The sequence below is a fragment of the Podarcis muralis genome, chromosome 12 (genome assembly GCF_964188315.1).
Source record: "Podarcis muralis chromosome 12, rPodMur119.hap1.1, whole genome shotgun sequence".
Taxonomy (NCBI): domain Eukaryota; kingdom Metazoa; phylum Chordata; class Lepidosauria; order Squamata; family Lacertidae; genus Podarcis; species Podarcis muralis.
In genome coordinates, this window is record NC_135666.1 from 22,722,372 (window position 1) to 22,747,670 (window position 25,299).

Below are 25,299 nucleotides of genomic sequence, written 5' to 3' on the forward strand. Positions count from 1 at the left end.
ACTTGGCTCCTTTGCCATTTCTGTCATTTGAGCTGATTCTGCCTACAACTCACGGCATCCTTTCATGGCGGTGGCTTTCTGTGGTGCAGCTTGCATCTTTGTGAGCTCTTCTTATCCACTTTGTTCTGATTATTTATTTATTTTGTTACTTGTTTGCTCTCACATTTTGTTCTGTGCTTGTCTTCTTTCATACGTCCGGCATTGTCTATAGAGTGAGATCACGCTCTGTGCAGTGATGACTAAAGTGCTCTCTTTTGACTTTCTCTCTCTCAACAGATTCAGCTACTAGTGACTCTGCAAAATCTAAGGTAAATCATTGCACTTTTAAGTTTTCTTCTAGCTAAATATTTATCTGCTGTGTTACTTGCATACAGATGTGGGGAAGTCGACCAATGCCACACTCCTGGTATTTTAGTGCATTTCAGTGCAATCCTGTCTTTCTCCCAGGTGAGTAGGGTGAAGATTTGCAGTTATAATCTTCTAAAGGTCAAATCCACAAAAGGATTGAAAGTCTTTTATTGTAAATATAGATTATATTGCAAAAGGCACAGGCGGCACCACTGGTGCAAGAAGAATGGTATAATAAACGGAGCACTATACTGTACTGAAATTAAAGGGTGTTGAGTACATTCAGGAAAATATATATAATATAGTTAATGATAAGGTCTCTGCCATGGGTGTCCATTTTATGTTTTTAAATATTATTATTATTATTATTATTATTATTATTATTATTATTATTATTATTATATTGTTTTTCATGTGTTTTCAGCATATTTTGTACATCACCCTGAACTATATATGGAAGGATAATAATAAATAACAACAGTAATAATAAAATATTTGGAAATTGCAGTCATGAATTAGCATTAGAAGATAGTGTTACTGTTTGGATATTGCATACATAATATCCTGACTTTCAGAATACATTTTAATGATCATCTTTATCTATTCTGACAACTTTTGGGGAGGGAAATATCTTCAGCTGAGCAGATCCTAGTAGAACTCAGTAGGAAAAGGCTCTTCGGCCCACACTACCTTCCTTCTGATATTCTTCCTTATGTTCGCTCTGGGTAGTTTATTCCTAAGACAAAGGGAGCCATTTCAGACCAGGTGACTATAGATCTGTGCTTATTATTGGTGAATTTATTAAAGAAGTCATATGGCCCATTCCCGTTCAGTGACAATGGTAGAGCTTTCTCACCTTGCCCATTTAAAGTAAGAGTCCAAAAATGCTTCTATAGGTGACACACATTTTAAATGTAAGCTTTTATTGTGTCCAACGAAACATGGGTTTTTGTTTTCTAACCTCGGACGACAATTATGACGGTATTTCGTTTTGTTTACTTGTCTGTCCCATACAGGGTTCTTGGGGATCTGGAAAGGATCAGTATAGCAGAGAACTGCTTAAGTCCTCCATCTTTGCAGCAGCCAGTCGCAAGCGGAAAAAAACAAAAGAGAAACCGCAACCCAGCAGCTCCGAAGATGAGTTAGATAATGTGTTTTTCAAGAGGGAGCAAGGGGATCACTTTTGCGGCAGTTCGGCAAAAGATAACCCACCTAAAGAGGAACCGGAGAAGGAAATGGCAGGGAGAAATGCGAGAACGGTAGCTCCAAAGGAAAAAGAGAGCAGTGTTAAGAAGCCGCCTGTGGCAGCCAAGGGGGAGGCTGCGTTGCCAAGGAAAGAGTGTGGGCCCTCGGAAGACCCTACAACACCTTACCACCAAAAATACATGAGATCGCCAAATCTCAGCTTCCCGCTAAGTACCCAGAGAGATTGTGCGAAACCACCTGTTTGTCAAGCCTCTTCTCAACTGGAAGAAACCGTCTCTGACTCAGGCACAATGCTTAGCACTTCTTCACAGGCTTCTCTGCACAGATTCTCCTGCAAAAAGTTGGCCAACCCTGAGAGTAAATACAGTGAGTTTTTAGCGGCTGATGTCAGCTCCATCACTTCTGATTACTCCACAACTTCATCTACCACGTACCTAGCTGGTTTGGATTCCACCATGCTAAGCCCCGAGGTGCAGTCCGTTGCGGAGAGTAAAGGAGAGGAGGCTGACGATGAGAGAAGTGAGCTGATCAGTGAAGGTCGCCCTGTGGAATCGGACAGCGAGAGCGACTTCCCCGTTTTTGCCACGAGCTCTGCAGTGGAAAGGCTGTTCAGGGGGAAGGCGCAAGACGTGGCAAAGGGCAGCCGGAGGAACTCTGAAGAAAGCGAAGTCAGTTGCACAGAGGGAAGTTCAACGCCCAAGCTGGACAACCGCAGACTGTTTAGCTCACACAAACTTATCGAATGTGATACGCTATCCCGGAAGAAATCAGCCCGGCACAAGACGGACAGTGAAGGCTCTGGAGATGCCAAGTGTGAGAAGGAGTCGCCAGCGGTGTCCAAAATGTTTGACATCATGAAGAAAGGAAAGTCAACCAGCAGCTTAGCTGCGTCGGCTAGAAGTGAGCCTGAAAAGCAGGAGCCCACATGGAGACTCAAGATTACAGACAGGTTAAAACTGCGGCTCAAGTCGTCCGCAGATGATATGTTTGGAGTAGGCAGTCAGAAATCGAACTCTGCAGAGACCGCCAAGAGAAAGAACATCAGGCGAAGGCACACTTTGGGAGGCCAGAGAGATTTTGCTGAAATAAGTGTTCTGAATTCTTGGAAAGTCCAAGAGAAAAATCCCAACAGGGAGAAAGACGCTTCAGCCGTCAACCGGCTGAAACCCAAATGCCCAGCACAGGACCTCTCCATTTCAGACTGGCTTGCACGAGAGCGTCTACGCACTAGCACAACCGACCTTAGCGTGGGGGAAAGCGGGGAGCCCAAGCGGGAGAACACTAGTAGAGTAGCAGATTCGTCAAAGACAGACCTCTCTTCGTCTGCAGAGATGTGGGCAGAGGAAGGTGGCTCTTCTTCTAGTAGTAGTTTGACTCTGGTTCCTCGAACACCAGTGTCAGGATCGCTGCAGCCACTAGACCATGTTAATGGAGAAAGCTACCAGAATATGAACAAAAGCAACTTCAGCCCAGCAGTTGATGCCCATCCTCATAAATTATCTGGGACCCAGGTGGTTAGATCTCGATTCTACCAGTATCTTTGAAATGGAGAGAGGAATTCAGATGTCCACTACAGCAATTCAATTAGCAGCTTCTCTTTTAACACTTTCCCAGTTTTTCTGTATGTGTTTATTTCCCCCTGTATGATGTTACTTTGCAGCTCTCAAAGGAGGTTTGTTTCATCTATATGCGCTGTGGAAAAGGTCTTTATGGTGCATTAATACAGCCACAATATTGGGTGGGAGGGTAGAGTCTAAAATATATATATATAAATAAATAAATATAAATATATAAAAATAAATTTATTTTAAATAAAAGTATATTTGATTGCTGCATACACATGTGGAACAAAGCATCTAATGCAACATGTTATGTAATGTGTACATGTTTTTTATGACTGACAACTGGCATTAGTATGCAGGAAAAAAATGTTCTTTTGGCTTTAGTCACTAACAAGTGCCTCATCAAAAAAAAAAAAGTTCATTTGGTTTGTTAGGGTGCCATAATAATTGTTAAATTAGAGGATGTTAATATAAACAACAAATGAATGCATTTTACTGGTAAGACGTTTCATGACATTTTACAAATTTTAACACAGGTGGGTACAGAGCTTCCATTCCTTAGGCATTCCAGTTGGATTTCTGAATTTTATATTCCAGTTTTAATACAGTTTTTGAGTTTTATGTGACTTGAATTTTTAATCTTTCTGTAAAATAAGTAACTTAAATGTATATACTCCATCTGTATCTTTTCCTCAGATACCAGATTTGATATAAATGTTGTAACATAGGCGTGTAGATAGTGGATCCTGGATGGAACTGGTTTCTTTTATTGAGAATATAATTCTGCATGAAGACTTTAATGAATCCAAATCTGTATCATGCCTGTGTGCATACCCGCTTAAAACACTGGAAATAAAATTGTTTTGATGGTTCTTTGCATGGACTGACTTTCCTTATAGGGGGAAGAATGAAAAATGTCAAGTTCATATCATCTAAGTTCACTGACTATACCCCCCCAGTATGAGAAAATGAAAAGTGTTGCCAAAAAGGTCCATGATGTAGGAAATGGTTATTAAAATAACAGATGAATGCTTTGAACAGGGCTTGTTTGTGAATTTTATTTAGGGATGGGGCTGATGGTTTATCGTGGATTAATTCTTTTGCAGCCCACTCTTATTGTCATATTGTTCTTGCAAACAGAAGCCTCAGTACTGAGAATCGCTTTGGATATATCAAAGGCCTTGTGCAGGCTTAATGGGCATCTGTTTTGTTTTGTTTGGATTGTAAGGATTTCCAAGCTCTGCCACAAGTTACTTTGGGGATTTTGGGTGAGGTATGCCCTACTGTGAGGGTGGATGATGTTTGGAGGAGATAATTTGACATTATCTCCTCCAAACATCACCCAAGTGCCATTGGGCAGGTGAATCAGGGCAGATTCCCATGTTGAAATGATAAACATGTTTGCAAGATAGAGGATGGTGTTCCTTGCAGTTTTATGGTCTGGGGTCTCGAGTCTTAAAGGCCTTACAGTAGATTCTCTTCTGTAGCTCTGAACTGAGGTATTAGTCTCAATTTGAGGGATCTCAGACCCCCCTCCCAAAGTCACAAATCAGGTAACAGGAGTATGGCATGGTGGACATTTATTCTGGATTAATTAACACAGCACAAAGGCTGTAAGATATGAAAGCAAACCCCTTGGTCACCTCACTGTTCAAACCTCCATGGAAATTTCAGTTCCATTCGTAGGAAGCCATTGCAAGGATATTTTTCTTCCTTCCACCCCACCTCCTCTTCCCAGTTACTAGGGGTAGGAGGACGTACAGAGTACTGCAAGAAAATAACGACTGGTTCATGTATGCATTCAGTTTTCACCGTGAGGTTGCTGTGGTGTAAAAAATGCCAACTTGCATGAGCAGCAACTTGACATAAATCCATTGCTACATGCTATAAGGCTGTATTTTCAAGCATCCATCATAAACGCTGTGCTATTAGTTTTCAGGGACAGGATCCCGATTCATTCAAGAGCTGTGGAGTGGATGAGGTGGTTATTTATGTATGTGTGTGTAGAAATTTATACCTTCAGAGCAGCTGGTTGACCGAAGATGGAGACACACATGGACAAGTGCCACAAGTGTTTTTGGTAGCTGCAGACCAACACCATTGTGTTGCATATTGGGGCCAATTCACACAATGGTAGCAGGGTGCTTCGTTTCTATGTAAGCTGCTGGAACTTGTGGAAAAGAGCTAATAGAAGTAGTTTCAGTAGCCTGCAGTGCAACATATTTTAGAGCTGTTTGCAATGAGTCATAATGTGCGCCCATACAACTTTGATCTACGGGCTGTGCTCTCCTGACTGTACCATGACCTATTGAAATGTGCTAGGCCAGGGTTTAAAAGAGAGTTTGTTCCCATTTTGTGGATTGAGTTCCCTATGGAGATCAGTCAGGTACTGAGGATGAGGTGCTTTCATAGACAGTTAAAAGACCTTTCTGCTTACCTTGGTGTTTCCTGACTGTATGCAGTACTCTTTTGGTTCTTGAAGCTGTAGTTGTTGAAATTATGACTCTCTTGATATTTGGAATGCTGGTTTTAATGATTTTATGTATATTGTGAATTGCATTGCGATTCATAAATGTATAAGTGAAAAGCAGTATATAAATAAGCTTCTTTGCACAAACTTGCTTGTATTCAGTCCAGATTGGAGTGAGGGTGGGATGTGGAGAGAAACAGTCTGCTGTACCCCTAAGAGTTTTATTAATGAACCCTCATTTTAATTTAGTTATGAAGTGATACAGCTTCAGACTTTTATCTCTGATGTTTTATACACCGTGTATGTTCATAATTATTTATGATTCTATATGTGCACACCCTCCTTGTTAGACCTTCTCTTTGGAGTTTTATAATCAGATGCCTTTCACTGTCACATCTGGGGCCAGCCCTAACGTTAGGCAGAAGATTTTGAGTCAGGAGATTTCCAGTGTCATCTCAAACTCAATATATCCCAGTCCCACTTTATCATACAGTTGAGCAGATAGAAAGGCTTCTTTTTGTCTTTGGTTCTTCTGTCCCTTTGTTCCCTGTGTTCCATCCTTTGTCAAGTACTCTTGCGCCCACCATTTCAACGTTGCAAAAATACGGCCTTTATTCTCTGCCCCTTTGGTGGAAACCCTGGTTTGAGTTTGTTGCCTTTCAAACTTTCCCACCTTGGAACGGCCCTTGTCTCTCTTACCTGCTTCCAAAATGAATTGCCCCCCTTTTCCTTTGATCATAAGACTGGCTTCCTGTCTGCTCCTAGAGCCAATTCAAGCACTTAGTTCTTCCGTTTGATGTCTTCCATGGTCGCTTCCCTGTCCCTGCCCTCTTCTCCATTTGCCATAGAGGACTATGGTCCACTACAGGCACAAGCATCCCTGCCTGTAAAGCCTTCACTCTTACCACTCAGTCACCTTCCTCCACTATCTGAAACTATATTGCTTCCTCTACCCTTTTGGTCTTTACTGCATGATGCTAGTTGTCTCCCGTGTTAGAGGCCTCACTGGCTTCCGATAGATGTCAGGCATTTTGCGTCACTGGTTTCATGCTGTAGAAGACACTCTTGAGGATTCGGCAGGCAGCATTACCTTCAGGCTTCTCTTGAAGAGCATTTTATGCCAATAGGCCTATGCAGTTGTCTAAGGTGTTTTTGATTGCTCAGCCATTTCAATGATTATTTTGTGGTGTTTTAAATCATGTCTTAAGTTTTGCTGTGTACATGTTGTTCTGTGCCACCCTGATACTTTATGATATGGCAGCATATATATTTTATTTCAAACCACTTGACATCTGTCTCCATGTAAGCCTTTGGAACACCCCCTGCCCCAGATCTCATGCCTTACTGTAACTGAGTACAGTGGTGCCTCGCAAGACGAAATTAATCCGTTCCGCGAGTCTCTTCATCTTGCGGTTTTTTCGTCTTGCGAAGCATGGCTATTAGTGGCTTAGCGGCTTAGCGGCTATTAACGGCTTAGCGGCTTTAGGAAAAAGGAAACAAACTCGCAAGAACTTGCGATGCAAGCCCATAGGGAAATTCGTCTTGCGGAACGACTCAAAAAACAGAAAACCCTTTCGTCTAGCGAGTTTTTCATCTTGCGAGGCATTCGTTTTGCGGGGCACCACTGTATATGCGACGGAAACACACTGTTTGCCTCTTCGTGCCTCTCATGTGCCAAATTTCAGATTGTCAGGTCCTTAAGGGATGAGCCCTCTTAGATTGTAAAGTGTCACACATGCTGATGGCAATTGTGTTATTAATAATATACCCCGAAATCTGAAAATTCAGGTGCTTATCAGAAGTTTGTCTTGGTATTTGCCGTGGCATTTGGATTTATGTCTACTTTACCCAGACCGCAGCATTTCCAGGTTCACCAAGATTGGTCAAAAGATGGATACCAGCAGTCAGTGCTTTTTTAAAAAAGAGGCACTGGCATTCTTAAAAAACAAGAGTTAGCCAGAATGTCACCACCATTGCTTTGGGAGGAAAAGCTCTGCCCCTCTCTTAAATCAGAGTTCTCAGAGTTATCCCTGCTCTAGGCCTTCAGCAAATGCATAAAATGTACATGTTCAAGGGAGAATTTTGCCCAAGGGCTGCTTGATTTGTGGGTTGATTGTGCTGGCTCTGCTGGCAGAAACATAAATTTGTTTTGTAGCTTTGTGTGTGGACTTTTTAAATGATGTTGAGAGCTGCCTTTGAAGAGGGTGGATATAAATAAAGTTAGTAACACTCTGGAGCAATGAGTGGTTGTAATGCTGAACAACTGGTAATGGTGGAAGTTTCCTAAACCTCTTCCCCCAAATGGTAAAGGTGGGCCTACCACTCACCTTCCCACTTTTCTGGTAGCCTTTGTCTACAAGGAGTAATATCAGCTAGCTGGAGATGGGGCTCTCAGAACCTTAAAAAAATTAAGGAACTTTCACATGCTGCATCAGCACCTAAGAATCCATCTTCCAAGTGAGCAGAAACTTTTTCCTGTAAACTGAAATTGTTTTTCAATCTTACTTTATTCCTATATAGATAATAGATATGGATATTTATTTATTTATGCATGCATGCATGCATGCAAGGGCAAATGTAGACCATCCACTGGGTGGACTGATATGCAAGAACTTTATGTTTGTGACTTGCTCTTAACAGAGTGTTGTTTTACTTGCTTCCAAAGGTATGCAGTTGCAAGATGTGTGTGTTGGAAGTATCAACTATATAATTTGGAAAAGTTGTTTTTTCACTATATATTTGGACACTTCTTAAGATATTGTAACCAGATTTTGCGTGATGGTTCCTGAGATCAAGGAGCAGGCTTTCTTTTATGTCTCGAAGTCAGGTGGCTGCCATTTTGGATTCAGATGGGAGACCGTTCCTTTGAAAACTGCCCTAATTTAAAAACTACTGGCTCCTTAAAATTCCTGACCAAGGTCACGTAAGAGGCTTCTGTTCACTTACATTTTTGCAGATTGCAGTATTGGGCCAGCATGATAATCTGCCGCACGTTATTATAAAACAAGCAAGACAAGCAGGATGTTGTCCCTATGTTAGTGGCAGCCACCACTGTGGTGGCTGCCACTAACTGTGGTGCTTGCATAACACAAAAAATTTGAGACAGGAAGCTGCATTGGTCCTCAGCTTCCCATCATGATTTCCTGCAGCAAAATGGCCACTTGTAGACAAGGTGCCCTGCTGGATCAAGCCATTGGCCCATCTAGTCCAGCATCCTATTCCACCTTCCAACCAGAGGCCTATGGGAAACCCACAGGTAAGACCTGAGTGCAGCAACACTCCCCACATGTGATTCCCAGCAGCAGGCATTCAAGGGCATCCTGCCACAGGCAGTGTATAGCCTAGTAGCCATTTACGCACTGTCCTCTGTGTACGGGCTGGTGCTGGCCCTACCATTAGGCGGGTTGAGACAGCTGCCACTCACAAAACATGTAAAACTAGTGCATTTTGGTTAATGCATGAAGTTGCTCACCTTCGTATGTATTTATAGCAAACAGCAGACACAACCCACCACGACTTTAAAGTGCTTACGCCCTTTTCTTTCAGTGGGCTAGTATGAAAACTATGAAATAATTGATTAGTGAGAAATCATACCACAACATAAGCATGCAGCCCTTTATTTTTGCAAAGGTTTTTTTTTTTTTTTGCTTCTGTATTATAGAGTTGTACAAATAAGATATTTACAAAAAGAACCACTCGCCTTGCCACACAGCTTGCTTTTTGAAACCCATCCCTGCCCACCCCCACCCCCCCTTGGCAACTCCCAGTTGTCCCTCACTGACCTTTTCCCAAAGTGTACTTGAGAACCATGCATAAAATGGACCTTTGGTGTCGAAAACTAATCTTGTCTGTGCCCAGCCGCATACTGTACTTATATTTTATATTTATATATTTATATTTATATATTTATATTATAATATGTACAGAGGTTTTTCCATTATACAGAACAGTACAGAAGTATACACTTTTAAAAAATAATCCACATGGTAGTACTACATGATTTTTACCCAGGTCTCAGTAAAATGGAAAAATGAAGGAAGCAAAAGGGAATCAGCAAATGCCTAAATGTAAAAACAATTTTTTTCCTTGGCATCGCAAATTATTATTAAATATAATCTGAATGGCAGTGCAATAGGTAAAGTTGCCTCCTACCACGTCAGTCTCAGTCTTAACTCTTGTCGCTTGTGCAGAGGAAGGTGTTCAGCATAACTATCAAAATGTACGTTATAACAGTATCAAATGTTTTGGCAAAAAAGATTTCTGAAAGTAACCATGAAGGGGTTTTTTTGTTTTTGTTTTTTGACAAAAATAGAAATCTGTAACAAATTTGGATAAAACTAAAATAAAAGAAAAATATCTTAGTTTCAGTTTTATAATTTTGCATTATCACACGATGTTTAGTTCTCATACTTAAAAATAGCTTTATACAAAATAACTCGCTTTAATACACTTTATTTTCATGCTCGATCCATTTCTGTGCACTCATACTAGTTTCATTCATACTCCCATTGTACTTTTTGTAACAGTTTCTGGCTGAAGGGAACCCAACCAGCCCCCACCCTCGCCCTCCCCTCTCTGGCATTTTGACAGCAGCGAATGCCTACAAAACTACTTTTTGTCTCTCACTTGTAATAACCCAGTATTTAGCACAAGTTTCGCATTTGCGCCTGAAACTCTACAGCAAATTTGGTATGTGTTCCTCAGCTGCAATACCGGTGGGCAATGTCGACATCAGCAACTGAGAAGATTTTGTCTGCAACTTGCACTAGCCGGTACAGAGCTTTTAAGTTGATTCCTTGGTGACGGAGGAAGATTGGGCGGGTTTGCTGACAGTTCCGTTCTGGGACTTGTAGCTGGTGAAGCTGGGTGTGTGGATCGAGCGGATGCTCTTCGAACCTTGACTCAGTGATGGGGGAGAGGAGGAGGAGGGAGAGAAGGAGGAGGAGGAGAAAAGGGAGCTGGAGGAAGAGGGGGTGGCCGGCCATTTTGAGTCTGTATTGAGAATGAAAGAGGATGGTGACCTTTAGCTGGGTGAGCGGGACTCTGGAACTTCAAGGAGCCATTCGAGACAGAGGGGATTAGGGAAGCGGAATGAGGAGGGCGACCTGTTGGAGGACTGAGAGGGTTAGAAGAAGGGGCAGAGGCTTTAGTAGGGGGGCTCAGAAGGTTAGTGCTATCACCACTAGAAACAGAGCTACTTTTCCCAGAGGTGGAAGGAAAGGCTGGAATTTTTGAAGCAGACAGGTTAGGGGAAGTGGCCTTACAGTCCCCACCAGCTCTCTTAGCACTTCCATTAGCCTGTAAATAAATAAAGATGGTGGGAGACAATTTAAGTCAACATACACAATAAACCAAAAAAAAAGAGGAGCTGTATGGGAAAATAGGCTTGCAGAAAGGAAGAATGGATATAGAGTCTCTGAAGCTGCACTAAATCTTGCACCTATGGGCTGGACCTGGGAGGCTTCCCTCCCTCCTTCCTTCCTGCCACCCCTCCCTCAGCTACGGGACAGAAGATGGACAGAGTGGGGGAGAGGTTGACAGGAGAGAGGGTGGGGAAAGGAGGGCGCCACAAAAACTGGGCTGTTCACCACATTGGCCATGCTTGTAGGGTTGTTAGGTGAGGGTGGAAACATTTTGGTGGGTGGTTAATAGGCTCTCACTGCGGTCTGTTAAACAGGGAGTTAGTATTGACAGTGTCATCTGAAATGCTTCAAACTGCATCTGTTCCCGTCGCTGACATTTAGGAAACTGCAGCCGAGTACTGGAACAAAACTCAAAAAAGCAGGAGATGGTTTACTGTAGACATGCGCAAGCATGGGGGGGGGGGAGAGAGAGACAATGCTACTGTTAAATATTTTCATGCCCCCCCCCCAATTCCCCTGGATTTCCAATTCCAGATTTCAGCGGGAAGACAAAAGTCCATTATTTGGTATCATCCAAGTCGGTCACTTGACTTACACATTTACCAAACACACACAATCCGCTTTCAAGTCCAACCCAAGCTTTGGGTTTAGGGTAAAACTACCTGTCTGTACTGGCGTTGATCCTGTAGCTTGTGCGGTTTGCTTGTTTTGTCTGCGTTGCTTTGCTGTCTACTTTTTGCGGCTGCAGGGATTGGCATCCTGCTGGTCTGTGAAGTGCTGGTTGAACCCTGTGAGGAAGGGGAAGGGGGGAGAGATAAGGGAAACGTGGGGTGAGCATCAGTGCATGGGCAAGGTGGAGGCTCACGCACCATGGCCAAAGCTGCTTTGAGTGAGAAGGCAAAGCCCCCAAGGCATGCACGGGAAGCACCAAAAGGATCCACACCACAAGGCACACCACTGGTGTTAATTCCAGGAATCAAAAATGGAGGTCAAAGGCTCAACTACAGATCAACCTACGTTTAACTGGCAGTCCCAGGTATTTTGATTCGCCCACAGCTGACCAAGCTTCCTTTGATTGCCCATCACCAATCAGCAGGAGAGATTTTATTTTATTTTTTAAAAATAAAACCACACACAAATCTATTAGCTGTTAGACACCTAATGGATGCACCAAACAAGCCACCCGAAAGGAAGCAAACCAATCAGAAGACACCTCTTGCTTAATGGTAATTATTACGGCAGATTTTGTTTTAGAAAGCAGCTGGAGTTGTGATTTCTCATACTAAAGTACCTTACGTGAAGTTGACGGTATTGAGGAGGGGGGTTCAACATCAGCAATAGTCTCTTCCAGCGCTAGGGGTTCTTTTGGTGAGAAAAAGCCCGGGACAGAAGTTCCCTCCGATCGGGCTGGAGCTTCAGAAACTGATTTGGGGCTCATCTCACTAATAGTGCTCTCCAGTTGCTTAATAGTCTGCTCCAGGCTGTCCAGAGTCCTGTACGTGTTCTTTCTAATTTCTTCAGTCCTAGAAGTCTGTACAGTTAGGTTTGGCTCCTCCTTCCCTGAAGCGTCATCGGGCCGACTGCTCGGGATTTCAAACCTTTTTGCCTCTTTGTGCTGTTTCACAGTGCCGTCCTCCTCCTCCTCTTCATACACAACCACTTGCAAAGTTTTCTTGCCGGTTTTAGTCCCTGTGCGGATTGCCTGCGTAAGAGCAGCCAGCTGCTTTTTAGGGAATTTAAACTTGAATTTCTTCTTTGTATCGGGAGTGTCCAGCTTTGACTCTGGATGTGGCGCATAAATGTAAGGAGGTTTCCTGAGATCCATCTCGTCTGTTTCCTGCCCTTCAGGGAGTTTGGCTTGAGTCGCTGAATTAGACAGATAGCATTGTCTGAAGTCCTGCTCAAATCTGCCGCTTGTTGCATCATCAGCCCCATGACTCCTATGACTGTCTGCACTGGTAACTCCTATGTTACGGGCACCACGTGTCTCAGGTTCTTGGTCTTCTTCTTCTTCCTCCTCTTCTTCCTCTATCTTCTCTTCTGTCATCATTTTTTCCAGCTCTTCATCACATTCCTCAAATATCGTTGAAAGTCTTTTATAAGCTGATCGGATGTCCATTGGCTCATCAAAAATAATGATTACTGGCTTTTTGTCCAAGCAGACCACGGGCTCTTCACTTTCACGGTTCTCTAGCGTCCCTTGTTGGGATGTTGCTTCCTTTCTGGAATCAATGTTCACAGTCTGCACATCTTCTCCCTGCCTGTTGACTATGTCATGGACCTCTCCACTGGACAGAAACTGGACTGCTGTTTTGGTAATCATGAAAGCAATGTTCTCCGATGGTGGGCTTTCATCACTTGGAGAGCTAGTTGGCGACTCTACCTCATCCATACTATTTAAGGTAACATTTCTAGGTGCCTTATGCCTCAGCACAACTTGATTATAGGCCCCAGCAGACATTTCTTGTTCCTCTGGAGACTTAGGAGAAGCCTCCTGAGTGTATGAGTCTGTTTGACTGACAGGAGGTGCCCCTGCACCACTGAGAGGCTCATTCTGGGGCAAACCATGACCAGTCTCTCTAAGTGCAGCATTAGTTGACCTTTGTCTTCCAGTTTCAACTGCGAGACATTGCGCTTCTTCAGGCTCCGTCTTCCTTTCATTGTCTAACACAATGGGGCAGTTTGTTTTCAGCTTAAGAGAATTTGTTTGTGCATACTCCTTATTCTCCAAAAGCAAATCTTTGCTGAAGGCAGAGTTTTCAGCAATGCTGGGAGCATCCGAGACCATCTCTTCTGTCTGGTGCTTGGGATGGTCACTATCTTTTGTTGCCTCCCCATACACCTAGGGGGAAGAGTTGCATTACTTAGTCCCAGCCTTAAAAAAAAAGTTGTATCCCTCAGTAACTATTTCCCCCCAATTATTTAGCACATCATCAGATAAAGTACAGATAATGTGAACGGGACACTTTCTACATCAATGCAGAGCCATTTCCATGGTCTTCAGCGGATTTTTGCACCTCTTCCAGCGGTTTACTCCAAATCTGGTAGAACTTTGCATTACACACAAAACTATGCAGGCAGACAACGGGTTCTAGAATGAGTCCTTTAAGCAACCCCTCCATAGACTTTACATCCTGTACAACATTTGTGCCATCTTGATAATATTCCTCCCTTTCAACGATTGTTTTGTATGAAACAGAAACCTTTCATTTAGGCTGTTGGACTAAACTTTGTTAGGAAACAGTGACCGCACCATTTGGACTAGAATGCTGACTGCTAACATTTAAGCCAGTTCTCCAAGCTGGCTAGCTCAGAAAGGCCTCTTCCTCTGGTATAACCATTACATTTGATTAGCGGGTGGGGTTTTTGTTTTTCTCCAGCTGGAGGGCTGCATTCTCCAGTGAGCAACCTTTCAGGGGTCACATCTAAGTGGAAGGTGGGGCAACGGAAGTGACTCTCTTATCTTGGTACTGTAGGTTATGGTCCAGCCACACAAAAGCCAGAGGTTTTTATGTGTACACTCATCCATGGGCATGGTTAGAGTTCAAGGACACAGGTCAGCCAGGCAGAAGAACTGGAGGAGGCTGTGGAGCAGGGGCAAAGAGGAGTGTGGCCTAGGGAGAGCCCCCAGGGCAAGGCAGAGAGGCCCAGAAAGGCATCCCTTGGCACTTGATTGTGCTACCCAAATAACACAGGGGTGCCTACGGTAAATAGCTTTCGGAGCTTGTTTATTTAGAAGAGCTACATTTTTCTTTCTAACCCAAGAGGCTCTCAAGAGTGGCTTGCAAAGAAGTCTTGCAAAACAATCACATTCAAACCTGGTATTAGATTAGATGGTGGCCAGAATATTGCTGGTGGCATTTCCTACCCCTCATCCTCAGTCTCTGCTGATGTTGACCTTAGTACTGAATGTCGCAACTGATACGAAAGTGGATTTTTATGTGCACAGTCAAGACCTTATTTTATAGGAATGGAGAAAAGCAAGAGGTCAAAATACCGGGTGTGGTTGAAGAGGCAGCACCCTGGGAAAAGAAGTTGTACCTCCCACTGCAAGGTACAACGGTGTCTGTTTCTGCTGAAAATGGATTAAGTAAGTCTGCTGGCACAGCCTATGCATTTTGGCAGCAGGGCCTGCTGCAAGAGCCCTTTTTCCCTGCACACACACACACACACCCTGGCTAGCTCCAGCATCTACTTGCAACACTACAACGGTCCTCATGTGTACTGAGGTGCATTTATCACTCCTGGTTTGCAAAAACGGCTCCAAAAGTGACTGGCTGCGGGGGAGAACGGGACATCTTGCCTTTGCATTTCAAATGCATTATTGCTAGTTCAGTAAAAAGGTGCTCCCAACTTGTTACAGTGACCAGCAGGGCTACAAAGGGATGTGCAATGATGAGATATAGAGTCAAAAGAAGAGTAAGCCTGGAAACAGCTGCTTCCATTGGTACAGTTTTAGTCTGTTCATAGCAGAAACAACTTCAAGCAAAATTGTTGCTGGACCACAACGAAAAAGGTATAGTCACATAATTTGAGAATATAGGATTTTCCATCCACATTAGATAACAATCATAGTCTAATGGCAGGATCTGCTGCAGTTTTTGGAGTGCTCTTGGGCAAGGCAGTGTCCAGGCTCTGCCCCCCAATAAGTAAGTGTAGCAGATCCATGGGGCTCTCTTCAGGAGGCCCCCAGCAAATGCTCAACTTTGCTGGGCCTCCGTGTCGCAGCCCTGTCCATTGATACACCAACTGTATCAGTCTCCAGAATCAGAATTACTATCCTGTCACACTAAAGCCATCACAAGTGCAAGTGAACTACTTGTTTTTCAACACAGGTGTCTTGATTTTAAAAACATAGCACAGTACAAGAGTTTGGAAGACAACTATCATTGTACAAGAGGCAACTTAAAACTTTCTCCCACCCCATGCATATGTGGTTTGTTAGCACGTCAAGGAAACCATAACCCCTCCTAGGAGAAAAGGTGAAAAAGGTTTCATGCAAACCAAGCAGAAGTCAAAAAGAGCCAAAGATGTAGGTGGCATTACATGGACAATTGGCATGAAGTGTTTCATGTGTTGTTGGAAATATTCTGGCTTCTAGGGTCAAAAGGCTATTCAGTATTATTATTTAAAGCTAGCAAAGGGCTACATGCCGTTCAGGGCACATGAGAGAGATGGCTCACTGTGTGTTTCATCTCGCCAGTTGCAGGAAATCGGGAAGCCAACATTGAATGCTGCCTTGAGTATGCCAAGTTAGAGGTGTTGAGTATACCTATACAAAGCTGCCCTCCAGAATAGCTCAGTCAGTAGAGCATGAGACTCTTAATCTCAGGGTTGCGGGTTCAAACTACACTATGGGCAAAAGATTCCTGCTATTGCAGGGGCTTGACCCTCGTCGTCCTTTCCAGGTCCACAAGTCTATGATTATCTAGTCTGGTCTATAGTATAGTCATACTATTATGAGTTCCCCCCCGGTTTGGCACCTTCTCCCTGCCTGAGATATTCTATGGTCTGGATTGTGTTTATCTTTGCTAGGGAAGGAAAAGATGGCTTTGTTCCCTGGAACAGGAAGTTGAACAAATGGGAGTTATATTTTTCTTCAGGTGCAGCATCTTAATTCCACCTGATTCTACTTCAGTTATAGCCCATCTCAGAATTCCTAAGCATGTATTAATACCACCCCAAAAGTCCCCTAACCATGAATGCAAAAATTAGAAAGGAATCTGCTTTGTGTAACAGTTTGCCTGCCTGGAGCTTTAGAGCTATTGCGTTGAAAGCAATATTGAAACATGCAATTGCTTTCCCCAGTTGGTGTTATCATATGTATTCCAGCTACTGCTCCTCTTATTATAAAGCAAACTTTCAAAGCAATACTGTGTTTACTCAGGAACTGTTCCGCTGTGGTCAATGAAGCTTACTCTCTGGTAAGTGTACGTAGGATTGCAGTTTTTCACTGGTCTGCAGCAAAATGGACACTATTTCAATTTCCTTAGCTTAGTATTCTCAGAGCCAAATTCAAACACTGCGTCTTACAGACACTCAGATCACTACAGTGGAAACTTGATTTGCGGACGTAATCCGTCCTGGAGGCATGCCCACAACTCAAAGCGTTCACATCCAGAAGCGCCGCGTCTGCATGCGTGGGGCGCGATTTAGCAGCAAAACCCGGAAGTAACCATTCCAGTACTTCCAGGCTTGCCGCGGGACACAACTTGAAAAGATGTAACCTGAAGCGGACACAACATGAGGTATGACTGTATGTTTAAACACTGTATCCTTTCTTTGGTCTCAAGAAGAGAACCTTAGGTGATGTTCGTGTTGGAATGGTTAAAATTTATTTCAGATTTACATTAGAATTTTGATTGCACAGTTGGTTGGTTTTGGGGATTGATACCTGTTTTCTATTCTGCTACACATTTGTTAGCCACCTTTAGTTCCCCGGGAAAATTAGGTGTGATAGAAAATTTAAAAATAAAAATGCCTTAAGAGCATTTGTACCCCACTGTACAACAGAGGTAATCCTAAGATTTGTGTTGAGTCACTTAAACATTTCGTCATTCACCACATATTAATTCTGTTTTCCTAAAGGCTAGTAGCATCTTGAGAACCTTGGTGCTAAGACGGGTCACAAATCTAGATACATGAAAACACAGCCAACACAGCACAAAGAGAGAGAGAAAGAGAGAGAGTAAACAAGGCACAAGGCACAGGGTTAGTTTGGAAGCAAGGGAAGAAGGTGAGGCCAAGAGGATGTGGCAGAACTCAAACGCCACTGTTACCTTCTTCTCCTTGGGAAGTATTAAGGCCACAGGCCTTGCATCTTTTGTGTGAGTGTCATTTCTGGACTGTTCAACATGGCTGTTTGAGTTTACATCCATGTAAGAGCACTTCTGGAAAGCCTAGAGAGTTAAAACATGGCAGGTTATCGGAAGACCTTTTCCAATCAAGAGCCAAGTCACTTCCTTGAGCCATTCCAGTCAAGAGTTTGCTTGCTTACTTTTTTCCTCTGAGCTTCTTCAGGACCAACTCTGATCAAACAAGGCTATATCAACAACAGGGGCTCAGAAATTATGTCTAGGCTGAAAAGCTAAGGGTTAGTTCCTACTGGCCAGCTGTGAAGCCCTGTCTCAAAATGACAGCACAGCAATACTATATGCATTGGCTGATGAAACTACATGCCTCATGTCATGCGGGTTTATTTAAAACAAACCTTTAACCTGACAATTATGCCACAGCTAATGTTACCCAGAGATCTTTATGTGGCATACAAAGTTATAAATTCAATAATGGTTTCTCTCTCTTCCAGTCCACACTAATTGTTTGAAATGTTACAGGCTGCAAAAAAGTTACTGAAAGAGAATCAAGTTCCACACTCCACTCCCCGGCCTTGTTTTAGAGCTGGAATCTACAGCTGCTAGTTCTTTAGAACAAGAATTCTACACCTTTTGAATAAGAGCAAGTTGTGACCAACAGTAAAAATAAAAGCACCCCAGAATATTATTACCTCATTAGTTTGCCACAGCAAGGAGGGCCTGCCATCATAGTGAGCCCCATGAGAAGATTTGTTGAAGCTTGATAACCATCTATGTGTTCACCTCCTTCTTGGAATCACTGACAGATGTGAGAGCCAGTGGAGATATTATTTTAATAAAATGAATAGTTTTGTCTTCCACAGACTCTGGCATGAAGAGTGCCCCCAAAGTGCACGTCAAATATGCAGTCAATACCAATTGCATAGTAAGCAACACAATCTAGCCCAAGTCAGTCACAGCTCTCAAGAGCAATAGAACGGGACTTGATTGTGACTGACAGTTGTTAGATTGTGCCCCTAGACTTCAGCAAGGTCACAGAGAAACCATTCCTATGTTACAATGAACGAGCAGGCTAGATAATCCTTAGGCAAGTTCTGAATACTTTCTTGCTGACAATAGGATCCAGAGTTCAAACCACTGGAATCGAACTCTGATCTTTGGGCCTGTTTATGGCCACGAATATTCAAATCCGCCTTCAAATCCAGTTTTTCCTGACGTGAACCAGTTGTACCTGTATATGAAATGGATGTGTGCACCAGAAAGGCATAGAAATAAGCTTCCCCCCTCTTATCCCATTTACTTACACCTGAGACCATATCTTGATACAGGCTGCAGCAATGAGCGGCAATGTGTATTTCCTGAAGGAGCTCACTTGCCCATTCACTTAAGTGGGACTTAATTCCCTTGGAATTGTGCTCTGGGTCCAAAGACCAGAAGCGAATGCTATCCAAGGTACATCTCTCTGCAGGTCCAGCCTCATCATACCTGTAATTCTGCCATTATTCTGTCTCCATCCTCCTCCTCCTCCTCCTTTGCAGGTGGAATTGTGCCCAGGGGTTGAGGAGAGGCATGGTCTTCCTTAGGGGCTTTTGGCTGTGCTCCTTGAGCAGCATCTTCACTGCTTTCCTAAGTAGTATAACAAACAATTAAAAAAAACTAATATTTAAGCAATTCGACCATTAGCGTGACACCAACAAAACGAAATGCTCCCCTCTATTACATTTTCTTTAGTTTTCTGAATGGGAAGCATCATCCCATCCCATCCTCCAGAAGAAATTCAACGCCAATTATCACATTTAGATTTGGCAGCCTAAGACCATGCCATGCTATGTGATGGAAAGATTTTAATGTATCTCCTTGGGCGGCTGGGGGAGATAATGAAACAAACAGATGGATAAAGCAAGCAGAGAAGAGCTCACTAGAAAGGTTTCTATGGAACTGTTCTCATCGATTTTGTCAATCTGTGTTAAATATTTGGCTTCTTGAAGATTATTTGCAAATTCTTGAACATGCATAGAATGAACGCAGCTTCTACTCTGCCTCATGTTATTATAAATAAGAATACAGGGAGGATGGTTCCCATAAAGGCAGGGCTGGGCAGAGCCTACTGTCTGAAATGCATTTCCTGAGAGACTTCCTTCGATGCCCGTTTGGGTCACAAACCTCCACCCCACACCCCACCCCATTGGCAACTGAAGTAAGGAAGACATTGTCTTCCCTCGAAGCTCTTCCTGTTCTGGGTATCTAATTTTGCTTCAATTGCCTCAATCACCAAACCTTGACCAAAGTGCTGTCTTTCCTGGCCACGTAACTGACTTCTCCCAGTCTTGTGCTTAGTCCAGATCCTATCAGATAACTGCGACGTGGAGGCGGAGGAGGTGGAGACTTCACTGGCTTTTCGGTCTCCTGCTCTGGCTTAGGAGCCTCTTCTGAAAATTCAAGGTGCAGTGGTTTTAAAAACATGGCCTGCCACCCTAAAGTTAACCAACATGGTAATCCACTTATGTTTGATGGGAGAGATTTAACGTGCTGCTCAAATTTCCAATTAAGAATATGTTTGATGCTCAGTGTAGAAACCCTCTTGAACAGAACATTGATCAATGGGGCCTGAAAGTGCCAGATCCTTGGTTGCACTGTGCCCAAAATTGCTTTGTAAGGTATTGCTTTATAGCAGGCAAGTCCAACATGTAGCTCTACTGGTAGATCACTGAACATCTGTGGTAGATCACTGGCTCCCCCCAAAGAAATTTAGCTCCCCTAAAAAAGGACCTGAACCCCCCAAAACAGGGCTTTCCTTTAAAAAAAACTCAACAACTTAGACCTGAACCCCCCAAAAGGGGGTAGATCACTGCCCATTCTTAACTCTGTGAGTAGATCGCAGCCTCTTGGGGGTTGGCCACCCCTGCTTATAGGGTAGAGGCTGCTCATAAGGACACAGGAAGGAATGAGTTGGACCATTGGGTCCATCTAGTTCATTATCAACTACACTGGCAGGCAGAGACACTCCAGAGTTCCATGCAGATCCTCTTTCCCAGCCCTACCTGAAGATGCCAGGAGCTTTTCTGCATGCAGGTGCCCTACCACTGAGTTATGCACCTTCCACTTATCAGCAAGTAGGGCCTACATTCCCACCAATATGTTTTCTCTAAGACTTGGAGCTCGGAAATCAATAGTTACTGTTTTCTTTCTCATTTAAAAGAGAGTGCAGCATCGAAGCTCCACCCATCTATCTTATTGGAATGCACTAAGCCTTACCAGATACTTCTATTTTTTCGGCTGCATCAGCTTTCGGCGAGCCTGTGGCTTGTGGAGGCATCTCAAGGTTTGGGATTGATTTCATGATATTGGCTTGTGCTTCTTCGAGGAGTTTTTCAAATTCTTTTCCATTGTAGTGATCGAGGTTCTGCCTTTTCTCTTCCCATTTCTTCTCTGCTTTCTAAGAAGAAACACACACAGAGAGGGGGGAATGTTTTGAAATCAGTTTGGGCTTCACTCTGTATTTAAATTTTTTGTTTATAAACTTTTAGATGAATCAGATACGCAGAGGTGCTCCGAGTTCTGCCAGCCATCTTTGCAAAAAGACATTTATTAATGTCATGCCAAGTTTGGCACTTGAGAAACAGGACTCCTATAGCGTCCAAAAAGACAGCCCAGAGTTCTCCTGCCTCGTTCTTAGATGGCCAATAGCACCCGAAACCCTCCCTGCCATAACATGCACCACGTGTACCTCAATTGACAGAGCTCTGTTCCTGGTACTGGCGCTGTGAAGTTCCTCGATAAAAAGGCTTTGCATGGTGGAGCCATTAACTTGGGGCGACTGAGGTGCCTGCGTTTGCTGGGTGGTCGCTGTCACTGTGGCTGCTGCTGCTGCAGCAGACTCTGGCATGGCAGGCATCAGGTGGCATGATGCGGATGAACCTGCCGAGGGGCTGTTTGCCACGGGAGAATTTGGGGCATTGCTGACCAGTGTTGTTGAATGCTGAGACTGATGCATGACCACCGGGGAGCTTTGTGCATGGTGGACGGTCATGCTCGAGACAGGGATCACCTCTGACCTGACAGACAGTTCGGCTGAGGGGTCGCCAACCTTTTGCTTTGGGGAAGCGGGGCTCTTTGCAGCGTCGTCCTGTTTTTTCAGAACTTCTGCCGCCGTTGCTTTCTCCATGGCATTGTACTGGGCGGCCTGTGAGGGATCCACACCTTTCAGCAGCCCGTCAGTAACATGCCTATAAGAGGAAGACAGTCACACGGTGAAGTATATATATAGCTAGCACTTTCTTGTTTCTCTGTTGAAGAAAGGGCTCCCTCTAGTGATTTGCCATATGAAAGTGATACTGCTTTTATAATAGGGGTGGAGAATCTCATGCTTCGGGCTCAAATGCAGCCTTCTGTCTGGTCAGTCCATACCCCTCACTAGTCCAGCCTTGCACACATTTTTGCCTACCTGAGAAGTGGCCTTGAACTCTGATGATGTCTCGCTTTTCTGGTTAGAGAGCAGCATGTTAAGTGTGTGCAGAATCAAACCTACTGTAAAGGTAAAGGGACCCCTGACTGTTAAGCCAAGTCGCGGACGACTCTGGGGTTTTGCGGCGCTCATCTCACTTTACTGGCCGAGGGAGCCGGCATTTGTCTGCAGACAGCTTCCGGGTCATGTGGCCAGCATGACAAGCCGCTTCTGGCGAAACCAGAACAGCGCACGGAAATGCCGTTTACCTTCCCACCGGAGTGGTACCTATTTATCTACTTGCACTTTTGCGTGCTTTCAAACTGCTAGGTTGGCAGGAGCAGGGACCGATCAACGGGAGCTCACCCTGTCGCAGGGATTCGAACCGCCGACCTTCTGATCAGCAAGCCCTAGGCTCTGTGGTTTAGACTACAGCGCCAAAGGTAAAATTCACATTTGGCGCCATGCTCGTTTATATCTCTAGCACTGCTCACTACTGGCAGGAAGCTCTCAGAAGTTGTCAAATAAGGAATACAGCCGCCGGACTGAAAAGGGTTTCTCGTTGTGTTGACGGGGCATAAAAGCTAAGCATAATATATCCCTTCTCACACATGGGAGCCAGCTGTGTGAAAGCCAGCAGGGCTGCTTGAGCTGTGGGGCAGGCAGATAATGTTTAGACTCTGGACTTAACTATCTTCTAGGGGTAATTCTTCAAATGTGGCAATGCAACACTGCTGTATTTGTTGGGCCCCAGGAGTGAGGTCCTAGACTTCTGCCACAAAGTCCAGTCCTGATGGCACCTCCACCACTGAGCACTCTTATCGGTCCACAGGCACCTGTTGTGTAGATTGGTGCCAAACCCTGACATCAGGCCCATCTCACACACCTACAGTGCAAGAAGCCTAACCATATCTACTCAGAAGTGAGACCTATTGAATTTGATGGGAACTACTAGGGTAAGGAGGACTGGGAGGCTTAGAATCTTCATCTGAACTCTTTGGGCTGTAGAACAAAAAGGAAGGAGGAGGATAAGAGAAAACCCCGCCCTTTCCTGATTGATTGATTGATTGATTGATTCACTCACTCACTCACTCACTCACTCACACCGTTCCATTCCATTCATGAATCACTTCCTGTGAAACATGAAAACATCAACAATAGAAACATAGGTATATAAAACAATTATATAATTTGTAATGGCATCCGGCCAATGACCTGTCCAGAAGAATGTAAAAAGAAGAAGAAAGAAAGAAACAGAAGAATAAAACATATCACCTCCGGAGGGTGGTGAGGATATCGGTCATGCTGCGAACTCTCTTCAATAGGATGTCTAGTTTATGAGGTTCCTCCTTTAAAAATCTCACAGCTTCCACCTCGATGCGGAGAATGGCCCGCATTTTATTCTGCAGCGTTGGAAATTCACCTGCAAAAACAAGAGTCATACAGCATTTTTAAGACAGAAAGGAAGACCAACATGGGTCTAATTATCACCCCCCCACACACACATCCCAAAATAAAAATTGGGGGAGGTGGAGGTGGAGAAAATCTCCAAATGGACTATATAAGCGGCCCTGAGATCTATGGATGAAGGGTGGTTTTACAAATTTAACAAATAAAATAATAAAGCAAGGAAGTCACCTTTGAGGGTGGCGACAGCCTCTCCAACCTGCCGTAGAAGAAAAGCCCCATCTTCAACATCTTTCAGTGTAACAATCCTATTGGCTGTAAGAGATTCCTTCTTCAGATCTTCAACAAAACTTTCCAGCTCACTGGAAAAGCGAGAACAAGAATTGAACCCTGACTTTGTGGACAGGCAACACTAGGGACAAGATCCATTCTCAGCACCTGGGATACCGTCCTAATTTTTGTATACTGTATTATCCCAAATATAAGCCACACCTGCAAATAAGCTGCACCTTTAAAATTCAAGGGGGGAAAGAAAAAAATACCGAAATATAAGCCGCTCCCTTAAAATTGGGTTACAGTTTGAAAATTGCTGCATTTGGTATAATTGTAACTCCGAGCCAATTTAAGGCTTTGATCTTGCAAGCCTGCAAAAGTTACTGTACAATTGCTAAAATCGCAAATCTCTATACAATGGCTACAATTCTGCAGGCACTCACACCCATAAATGGCAAATGAACAATTTCAAGCTCGCAAATCAGCAAGAAAACATTTTTTTGTTCTGTTTTACCATATGTCTGTTTCAGCAGCGATATCTTAAAAGCTAACTTTTGTACTGTCATGAATTTAAGCCGCACTTTAACTTTTCACGGTCGGAATATGGGGGGAAAGTGTGGCTTATATTCAGGCCAATACGGTATGTGGCAGCAGTGAAGCTCTTTACATTAATAATGATGGAGCTCATAGGGCTGATGTGAATATACAATTGCAAATCTCTGCTAAAGTACATTTTCCAAAAACAATAAATCACATTTCTTTTATTAACATATATGAAACATACCAAATGAGACAGCCCAAAGCCCCCAAAATATATATGGGCTATTCTTCCTGCTTTATGCTATTTTTGCTTTGTGTTCTGATTAAGTCTTTGACAGTATAAACAATTCCGATAATGAATATATCTATATGATTTATATTCCACAGTGCAGTTGTAAACATACATATTTGCTCAGAACTAAGCCCCACTATGCTCAATGGGATTGACTCCAAGGCAGATTTCAGCCTATGATTATTTTCCTCAAGATTCTCCAGCTGTGTGAATAGGCTACAGTGTGTTAAATCTATATTATCACTAAAGCTATAGGGCTGTTAGAGGCAGAAATATGTATTTTAAACTACTCTTAGACTACATATTAAATGGTCAGAGCAGCCCATTGGCTTTCAGAGCATTGCCTGCTAAAAACGATTTTCTATAATCAACAATTAAAACAGAAATATTGTAGTAAAATGGCTAAGGCTGCGATCCTGTACACCAGCCTTTGACAACCTGGTGCCTTCTAGATGCCGTTGGACTACAACTCCCATCAGCCCCAGCCAGCATGAGCAATGGCAGCAACATCTGGAGGGGCACCAGGTTGGAAAAGGCTGCTGTCACACTCACCAGGGAACTCAGAGGGATTAACTTCAGAGG

General features: G+C 43.6%; 1 protein-coding gene and 1 pseudogene across 2 annotated transcripts in view; one reads left to right on the forward strand and one right to left on the reverse strand.

The window, feature by feature from the left end:
- Positions 1-33: 33 nt before the first annotated feature.
- LOC144329306 (rho GTPase-activating protein 21 pseudogene) lies at positions 34-3,988 on the forward strand (annotated as a pseudogene). Its single transcript, XR_013394794.1, has 2 exons — positions 34-308; positions 1,365-3,988. The product of XR_013394794.1 is annotated as a rho GTPase-activating protein 21 pseudogene (transcript).
- A 5,186-nt stretch (positions 3,989-9,174) lies between these two features.
- KIAA1217 (KIAA1217 ortholog) overlaps positions 9,175-25,299 on the reverse strand; it is a 295,639-nt gene continuing 279,514 nt past the window's right edge. Inside the window, 11 exon segments of the mRNA XM_028751294.2 lie at positions 9,175-10,536; positions 10,539-10,884; positions 11,612-11,737; positions 12,241-13,791; positions 17,729-17,848; positions 19,247-19,387; positions 20,039-20,190; positions 21,017-21,197; positions 21,489-21,987; positions 23,481-23,628; positions 23,844-23,974. Of these exon segments, the coding sequence (XP_028607127.2) occupies positions 10,370-10,536; positions 10,539-10,884; positions 11,612-11,737; positions 12,241-13,791; positions 17,729-17,848; positions 19,247-19,387; positions 20,039-20,190; positions 21,017-21,197; positions 21,489-21,987; positions 23,481-23,628; positions 23,844-23,974 (3,562 nt within the window). The 3' untranslated portion in view covers positions 9,175-10,369.